This window comes from Artibeus jamaicensis, unplaced genomic scaffold (assembly GCF_021234435.1).
Source record: "Artibeus jamaicensis isolate MK-2021 breed Jamaican fruit bat unplaced genomic scaffold, CSHL_Jam_final contig_510, whole genome shotgun sequence".
NCBI classification, from domain to species: Eukaryota; Metazoa; Chordata; class Mammalia; order Chiroptera; family Phyllostomidae; genus Artibeus; species Artibeus jamaicensis.
This window is the reverse complement of record NW_026521865.1, coordinates 99714-108846: the sequence shown is the minus strand read 5'-3', so window position 1 is coordinate 108846 and position 9133 is coordinate 99714. Positions and strand designations below refer to the sequence as shown.

Sequence of the window (9133 nt, the reverse complement as noted above, 5' to 3'; positions counted from 1 at the left end):
CAAGTTATACACATTTGTGAATTAGTGTCACTTCCATTATTGTCTACATGTTTCTGCTTGAAGTTGTTCAATTTCTCGTCATCCCATATCCCTCATTCTCACTATTGTACAGATTTTGAAAGAAAATTTTCTTAAGGCATGGGTTCTAGTTGAATTCATTACACATATAGGCCCTCTTTTTTTCCTGTAATATTCATGCTCCTGAGGTATTTCCAAGACATGTTGAAGTAGTGATAAGAACCATATATGGGGAAATACGTAATAAGAATTAAAATAAGTGCATGTGATTTATTGGTATGTGACTCTTCCATTAAAGACAATGCCCAGGATACTGTTTAGTGATGAATCTAAATTGAAGAAATTGTCTGGAAAAATAATTTTGCTGACCAGAATTGGCTCAGAGCTGGGCCAGAAACCAGTTTCTTCTCCTGGAGAAGCAAGTATCTCTGCACAACACTCCAGAAAAGAATTGGGTAAGCACAAGTAAATTGGACACTACAGTTCCTCTAAGACCTCTAGAAAGCTGATGTGTATAGCCTGGGTGTGTGGAGTGCACTGCATGTCAGCCTGTACTTACACTGAATGGAGCTGAGACTGAAATTCACAGTGTAGATTTGGGAAAAACCTTTTAAGTTGTCTGAGCTCCTAAATGCTAATGTTGAAAGTAAAACTAAGAATACATAGCTCATCTATGGTTTGAAAGCAATAAATTAAATTTAAAACAATGGACACATGCAGTTGCCTAATAAGTGCACCTATGTTGATGATATCACATGTTGTCTAGGTGTTTTAGGTACAGGCATTGGCTTCATACGTTACTCACACCATGGGCTCACAATGAGCATTTTGTGAAGGGTAAATGTTGGGAAGTAAAATTAGACAATTGGGAGGTCTAGAAATTAAAATGAAATTAGGCATATGAAGGTAGAGTGAGGTCTTGGTCTCTCTCAACCAAAATTTGACAGAGGAAACTACCAGAGAATGAGGAAAGAAGGAAGAAATTTTGATGGGAGGAAACTGTGTAATTTTGGACCAAAGGGAGACTAACACTCCACATGCCACCCACCTTGTTCACATGCACTTCTCCAACTTAGAGCAGAGGAGAAATGATACTGTCACGAAGAGGTATAGCCTACGAGAAGGAAAGGGCCATGTGTATGAAGAGGTCAGCGAGCCCCAGAATGATGACTACCTCTGTAAGTGACCATCACAGACAATAGCTTGGTGTTTCTCCGTATAGTTGTTTGGACTATAAATCATCCCTTCTCCATGTGGAGAATTCCCTTCTACCCAGAGAATGGAGTAGAGAATGGAGGTTATGTGATGTGTGTTTCTGGACTGTCTCTGAAGCTCTTCAAGTGCAGGGACAGGCCCTATAACTTTTCTATCGCCTGCTCCTTTCACCTGCAGATTGTGATACCTGTCAGGACTTCTTCATTGACAGCTGTCCTGTGCATGGACCCCCTGCGTTTATAAAAGACACTACAGTGGACAAGGGGCATCCTGATCGCTCGGTTCTCACTGTGCCCCCTGGGTTGAAAATTGGACCATCTGGCATCCCTGATGCTGGGCTAGGAGTGTGGAATGAGGTATCTGACCTGCCAGTGGGTGTCTGCTTTGGCCCTTTTGAGGGCCACGTCACACAAGATGAAGAGGCATCTAGGAGTGGATACGCGTGGGTGGTGAGAAGTGTTTTTTCCTTACCCTGTTCACTGGCTTCCCACATCACTTCTGTGGCTTGCTGGGTCCTCGCTGCCCAGGCTACACATGGGTGGGGACAATATGGACCTTGCATGACCAGGGGGGTCTTGTTTAACTGTCAGAGCAGAAGTAGGCCAAAGATGTGCAGACACAAAGGAGTGGCTTTTTCTTTTGGGGTCTCCTACTCCTCTGAGAGACACTGTCTTGCATGTGTAGATGACAAGCAAGAAAAATTCCTTGTGGTCACAGGAGGAAGGTGAATACCCAGGCAGACTGAAAGGGCTTTGATGTCAGTAGAGTAAAACAATTCTTTGAACAATTACCTTTCTGCCTAAGAATAATGAGGGAAAGACCTTTAACTTCTTTTCTACCATACAGATCACCAAAGGGAGTCATTGCTATGAATATGTGGATGGAGAGGACAAATCCTGTTCCAACTGGATGAGGTACCATCCTTATGTATCCAGGCGCCAGAGAGGCCTCTCTTGCCCCACTTGCCCATGTTTCTTTCCCTGTCATCATGCCTCCCTCAATAATTTACCTCAATTCTCTATTCATCTTTGCTCTCCACACAGTATTCCTTCAAATCAAGAGACCTTTAGAGACAAGGAGATAAAATAGAGCGTATGTCCTGAAAATAAAATCCCTATGCCGGACGAAGTTTGGACCCTAGGAAAAACCAAAGGAACCGGGAATCCCCAGGGACACTGGACTGCACTCCTATTGTCACTGACTGAGTTCCAGGTTACAGGAATAAGTTCATTGTTTGAACACATCACACCACCTGTATCCTTATGGAGGACTCATTGCAGACAAATAGGAAACAATTCCTTGTAGAAACACTTAACTGTAGTATTCTGAATGTCTGAGAAGGGCATCCCAGCATTAGTTCTAACCAGAACTGTGTCCTGAGGCCTGCATAGGAATGCTCAAGGGCCCCTTCCCTCAGAAGCTCTTGTTTAACTGCAGTCAGAGAGTGTAAACCATTAACTGTTCTGTGTTCTTTTGCTAAGACACAGAGAGATCCAAGTTCCTATGGGTACCTGGTGGAGGCAAGGGAAAAGTACCCCAGGTACAGTGTGGGGAGATTGGAGAAAGACCTGTCCAGAGAAGATGAACCTGAGCTGGGAATTGAATGTTGTGACCTAATCTGAAAGTGGAGTCTAGATTGAGCTCCAGGTTCCAAGTTGTGTTAGAAAATTGGATTAGCTTTTAGACAAGGCAGTGCTTACTGGGTTTCACAGCCACTCAGGGTGGAGCTTAAGTCTTCAATTGGGCTTTGTGAAATGGTACCAGGAAGGATGAGCACCATAGGCAGGTCATCGAGATAGGCATTCACATGACATTCTGACAGAATCTTCCACACTGAACAGAGGGTTCCCCTGGAGTGTTGTGCGAAGTAGGTGACATCAAAGCCTGAGGACCTTAGGTGTCAGTGAGGAGCTGCACCTGGTTGTGAGAGGTAGTGGGGCCTCATTGCTGTGGTCTCTTTCCCTTCATGTACCTCAATCCCAGGTATGTGAACTGTGCCCGGCATGATGAAGAACAGAACCTTGTGGCCTTTCAGTATCATGGGCGGATTTTCTACAGGACCTGCCGGGTCATCAGGCCCGGCTGTGAGCTGCTGGTCTGGTACGGGGACGAGTATGGCCGGCAGCTGGGCATCAAGGGAGTCGGTAAGTGGAAGAGAGAGCTTCTGCCTGGGACAAGTGGGGCACCACCTCCCTTACTCAGTGTCAGGAGAAAAATAGAGGGCTGTCCTTAGAAATTGTAATGGACCAACGCTGAAGCTGAGCGAAATCCACTGAAAAGTGAGTAAGTTTTCCAGTCAGCTGCTTCATCAATCAAGGGTTCAGCCCACATACCTTTTATCCTTAGGGGCAATATTTATCTTTTTAGTTTTGTTCAGTTTTTTTAAATGCATGTGCAAATATGCTTATACATATAGCCCTGAAGGGCTTATTTTCCCTGTGCAGAAAGGTTACAAGGGATAGCCAGCTTTGTGAGCAAAGCCCTCTTTCCTGAACACTTTTTTGCTGTTTTTTAAAAATATCCTTTATCTATCTAAATGAAATGTGTATGTCCATGTGGACTGAATCATCATTTTACTCAGCCTTGCATTGAATTGCTAACAGGCAAACAGGTGCTGAAGTACTCTTGAGCCACAAACAGATGAAGGAGGGATAACCAGGTGCTCGTGCTTGTGTGTGCCTAATATTGCACGTAGATTAGTGCTTGGAGAAAACAATCCCAGGACAAAGTGTCTATAGGTCACTGTGAGTGCGGGCTGGAGCTGGGGTGGGGGGAGGTGCAGTGTGGCAGATGGTCAGGATAGGGCTAGCTCAGGAGATGAACATGACCATGTTTCCTGTGAGCAAAACATTGTGACAGAGGGGCCGTTTAGTGAAGGAGGGGTATGAGATGGGGCGTCAGACTGGCTGAGTCCACTCAGGTCTCAGTCTGGATTCATAGAGCAGGAATAGGGGTCAGATAGATGCCTAGCAGCTGGCAAATGCAGTGCCTATGCTATCACCTGAGAACCCAGGGACATTTCTCAGTGAGATGAGACAATTGTACAGTCTTCAGGTGCAGACTACAGTGGGGTGTCTTGGTTAAAATTCTGTGGTGCTAATATTTGAGAATTAAATATCAGTGGCAGACTCCCTGAGAGATTATTTTGTCTGCAAGCTGAGGAGTCTGGCTGTTTGATTGGAGTTGTGTGGGAGTCAGCAAGGTAAGAAGCATGCTTGGAGAAATATTTAGAAACCAGCATGAATGTGTATTTTTTAATGGAATGTCCTCACAGGACATCATTCATTCATGGAGAATGAAATCAGGTGTAGACACTTGGTGAGATGTTTGCGGGAGAACATGATTTCATTTTATCATTTTGGAAAGGAGAGCAACTAGAGGCCCCTTTCATTGGGGACTGTAGGTAGTGTCTTTGACACTACTTAGAAAATACACATGCAAGGAAAAGGTCACTGAAGTTTCATTTATAGTGGTTGTCAAGTGGTCCTAGAAAGCCCCTAGCCTGGGAACTTTGTAGAAAAGACAGTGGGTGTGGTGGGCCTTGTGCATAAATTAAGATGACGCAGTGCATGGGAATGAAAAGGAAACTAGACTGAAGGAATCCTGTGTGAAACACACAGAGCCTGCATTGTCACCAGAAGGAGAATGGTCCTTAGGGCTGTTCCTCGATTCAGGACACAAAGCGTGTGGCACTGGCAAGCTTGTCAGCATGTGCGCTGACCACAGATTTCTCTTTCAGTACAACCAAAACGAGAGATGCACTCCTGCTCAGCCTGCCCTCGGGCCTTCTTCAGTAAGAAGTTGCTCTGCCGACATGTGAAACGCAGTCACCCCTCTAAGACTGCTTCGGGGACATCTGCAAGAAAACACCTGCAATCAGTGGAACCCTGCTCAGAGGATCACAGTCAGCAGCAGCAAGATGCTGATACCCAGAGCCAGAGTGACAGAATGAATCAAGAGGTGGAAACAGGGGCCCGATCCTTGCTTAAAAGGATCAGACAGAGGGGACGTTCAGGGGCCTGGTTGACAACACCCACTGCCCTCAAAGGGAGCTCTAGTGAGAGTGGGAATATTCTTCAGAAAAAGCCAAAGACAGTGCAGAAAGTGCATCAAGAGGATTCAGGAATAGTATTTGTGGGAGGAGGAGTGCCTAGAAGTGTAGCACTCAAGTATGGAGAATGTGGGCAAGGCTTCAATGGTAGGTCACACTTGAAGAGACACCAGAATACACTCTCCGAAGAAAGGGCCTATACGTGCAGTGAGGGTGGACCAAGCTCCACAGGGGTATCAGATGTCATCTCCCCCCAGAGGACTCATTCAAGGGAGGAAACCTCTGTTTGCAAAGACCGTGGAATGGGCTACACAGAGAAATCAGATCTGGTGGGACAAAAGAAGACACAGTCAGGGAAGAAGCCCTATATTTGCCCAGAGTGTGGACAACACTTTACAGTGAAGGCCAGTCTCAACACACATAAGAGAACCCACAAAAGGGTGACATCCTACATTTGTATGCAATGCAGGCGATGTTTCTCTTCAAAATCAGGTCTCACCTTACACCACAAGACACACACTGGGGAGAAGCCCTATGCTTGTAGGGACTGTGGACGAGGCTTTGCCCAGAAGTCGTATTTCATGAGACACCAGAAGAGACACTCAGTGAAGTAGCCCCAATTTTTCATGGAGGTCGATAAGGCATTAGCATTCAGTAGCTCCTCATGTAACTCACATACCAATGTAGCCCACACAGTTCATACCACAGGTCTGAGCAGGGTTCATACAAAATGATGTTGCCCCTTTCTGTCCCCAAGAGTGCATTCAGGAGACAGGTCACCTGTTAAACAGAGCCCCCCCTCCATGAAAAGAGATGTGATAGGCAGACAGTTCTGTGATTGGCAGGGAAATGTCAACAGCCATGTACTCCAGGTTTTTTCCACCCTGTGTTCTAATACATTCTGTTGCAACACTAACTGGAATCTCAGATACCTCATTCTCCCTATCACTGAAGATACAGAGTTCCAGGAGGACCTCAGACCAACCATATGCTCACCCATCACTACCAAACTCCTACAAAGGCCCACATGTACAGTCAATCTAGTTAGATTACTGCTCAGAGAAAGGGAATGGAGACAGAAGAATCCTGGGTACTTGGGGCTTTTGCTTCCTATTGAGTACACCCCACACTTCCCTTGGCTTCTTCTGCATCCTGTCCTCGTATGTTAAGAACTCTGAGTCTCAGTGGTGAAGGGCAGGGAGGGGCGTGTCTGAAGGCATGGATGTCAGCCAGGCTCCTTCTGGGCTCCTGATCTGTCTCATATTTTGCTTACCTTCAGAGTACACATCTCATGATTTGCAGCATCTGCACTCTGATTCATTCCTTACCATGTGTAAACATCAAAAATGCCCCTTCCCACTGTGTGACCAAAAGCAAGAATATCAACTTTTCTGGGCCAGAATTCTGCTCGGTACTGTGAAAATGGTAACAGCAGCCTTCTGCTTTGACATTTACAATTGAGGAAGAACCTGGCACAAGGGATCTGAGGTCACAAGTCTACAGCTACAATGTTTTCAGTGGTCAGGGCTCCCCGGTCTTCCATGCTGGAGAAGGGAAGATATGAATGGGGAAGTGGGCTGTGTCCAAATCCAGCTATGGAGCAGACACCACTGCTTTCTCTGCATAGATTTGGCTGCCTGGAGCAGACTGCATGAGTTTTGAGACTTCCCTCTTTGCAGGCCACCACACTGTTCCCCTGAGCCTGGGAAGCCACCTATTGTTCAAAGGATAGAGGCACATTGTACTAAATAAATCTTGTGGGAAAGCCCTTTACCCAGCCCTTGCTGAGAAATGAGGTTGGGGACAGCCTCTGACCAACCTGTGTACACCACATGGGCACAATGTGATTTTGAGACTTCACATAGCAGCTTCTGTAGTGAGTTTTCCTTCTAGCTGGGCCTCATGGATTTTAATCCACCAGAAGTCACCTTGGGACTTTCACGTGTTGCATGATTAAATCCCAGCTGGTTAATTGAAGTTCTACGGGAACACACACATACTAAGAGCAGAGCAAATATGCACAACCTTGTTCCTTCCTTGCCACACAGTCTGAGTAATGTCCACAATGTCTCAAGGGCACAGGACATGTACGAACACACTAGATGGGAGACCAGCAAGACTCAAGATGAGGACATAGTAAACATCTACCTCTGCATGTGCAAGGGTGCCTACAGCTCACTGAAGCCAGGTTTTTCTTGGAAATACACCTGCCTTCATAACAGAGCAGATGCAAACACAATCAATGAGTATCCATATCATACCCTGAGCTACCGAGACCTACCTGAGCATGTCCTACATGGATTCTGCAGTGGCGCAATCGCAAAAGGCAGACACCCAAATTCTCTGAGAGGGAAGAATGTCCTCTCTGTTCCTGTCCTGGGCCCAAGCTTGTCAAGGCTGTGTATATAAACAAGGTAGATTTCCACAGTAGGAAATCCACTGTCACTTTCTCTTCTTTTCTCTTGTATTTATGAGGAATGTTGCATTCCTCGAGTTTCTTTCTTCCCCGGAGAGCCCCCGCGAGAGAACCCTACAACTTTCCTAGTACTGTGCCTTCAGCATGAGCCATGGCAGAAGGGCAGAGTCCTGGAATAATGCTGGCAGAAGGGCCAGAGCTGAAATGCAATAGGTTGTGTAACCCACCACATCCACAGGTACAGGTCCTGGAATTCTCCAAAACTGCTGAGTGATTCAAGATGTGTTGAAATTTGTTCCAAAAAACACATTCCTACCTTGGTTACCAGCCCCAAAGATGTTCCCCAAACACTCCTTCTCTCAGTCCTGCCCTTGTGCAATCCTGCCTTCATAGTGCACAGCTGGCCTGTGTTGTGAAAGTTGTGTTGAGACCCCAGAGCTGAATCACAATGAGGCTCTTGTGTTTCATCCTGGCTTGCATAGTTCACGTGGTTCAAACAAGGTTGTGCCTGGAGCTGGGCGTTTACATTGCCCTGACACACACCTATCAGCAACTGGCAACCCATATTCCTCAGCTGGAAGAAGGACGCTCCAACCAATCAGTGAGCACGATATGTGTGGGATTCCAACCCTCTTGTCTCAAGACAGGCATTTGAGCACACTCTTCTGTCCCTGTAACGCCAGCTGTTTGGAATGTTGGTTTGAGGCACCAGGAAGCACTGCCATGCCCAGCTCTTTTCCCTGGTGTATGTGCTCCTCCCCAGCTTCTGACACCAGGCCAGTGCCAGGTGGATGCCCCTGATAATGTTTGGGAAAGAAAGATAATCTGGGAGCACCCGGAGAAGGGGAGTTTTCAGACCTCTAATTACGACATCCCCTTACCTCACATCCCTGTTAGTTTAATGTGAATGAGGGGCATTCCTCACATCCCTGTTAGCTGTCCCCACAGCTACAGCCATGTCCAACGAAGCCCTGTTTCTAGATGATTAAACAAATGGCTTTGATGTTGTTACAATTATTGGATTAAGTTTACTGCTTATGTCATTTCACATGTAGTGTTAACATGGGTTTTAAAAGAAATAATATGGCACTTCAGATTTCCCTGATGATTTGCATTGCCATGCTGCTTGTTAATAGTGAAGATGTCCATTTCCATGCCCTCGACATCTTTAGACACCACCAGAATGCAAGGCACAGAAACAGACACAGCCACTGATGAGAATAACTGCAGTGCGACTACAGCTCACATCACTGGTGCCTCAGCACATCATCATATTTCTCAATACATGGTCAATCCCAGTGTACTCTTTTGTTGTTCTGAAACACACAGCAAAAGAGGACAGGTCACTGTGAAGAACTCACTGTACATTTGTCCCAGCTCATGGGTGCAGACACCAGCCCACGGCAGCAAAATTTAGGAAATCGGGAAACACA

The 9133-nt window shown here is 46.1% G+C and overlaps 1 protein-coding gene across 1 annotated transcript; it reads left to right on the top strand.

The window, feature by feature from the left end:
* Nucleotides 1-319: 319 nt before the first annotated feature.
* On the top strand, nucleotides 320-5898 carry LOC128627978 (histone-lysine N-methyltransferase PRDM9-like). The gene is made up of 8 exons (XM_053668801.1): nucleotides 320-473; nucleotides 1095-1196; nucleotides 1411-1682; nucleotides 2080-2147; nucleotides 3217-3410; nucleotides 4973-5431; nucleotides 5600-5692; nucleotides 5777-5898. The coding sequence occupies exons 1-8, from the start codon at nucleotides 320-322 to the stop codon at nucleotides 5896-5898; spliced, it is 1464 nt and encodes a 487-aa protein (XP_053524776.1).
* The last annotated feature ends 3235 nt before the right edge of the window (nucleotides 5899-9133 follow it).

Excerpts from the sequence above, each read along its gene's own strand:
- LOC128627978 (XM_053668801.1), top strand. The coding sequence starts at position 320 with ATGCCCAGGATACTGTTTAGTGATGAATCTAAATTGAAGAAATTGTCT. Across the intron at positions 2,148-3,216 it reads TCCTGTTCCAACTGGATGAG|GTATGTGAACTGTGCCCGGC; the intron begins GTACCATCCTTA and ends CCTCAATCCCAG. Across the intron at positions 5,693-5,776 it reads ACACTTTACAGTGAAGGCCA|GTCTCACCTTACACCACAAG; the intron begins GTCTCAACACAC and ends CTTCAAAATCAG.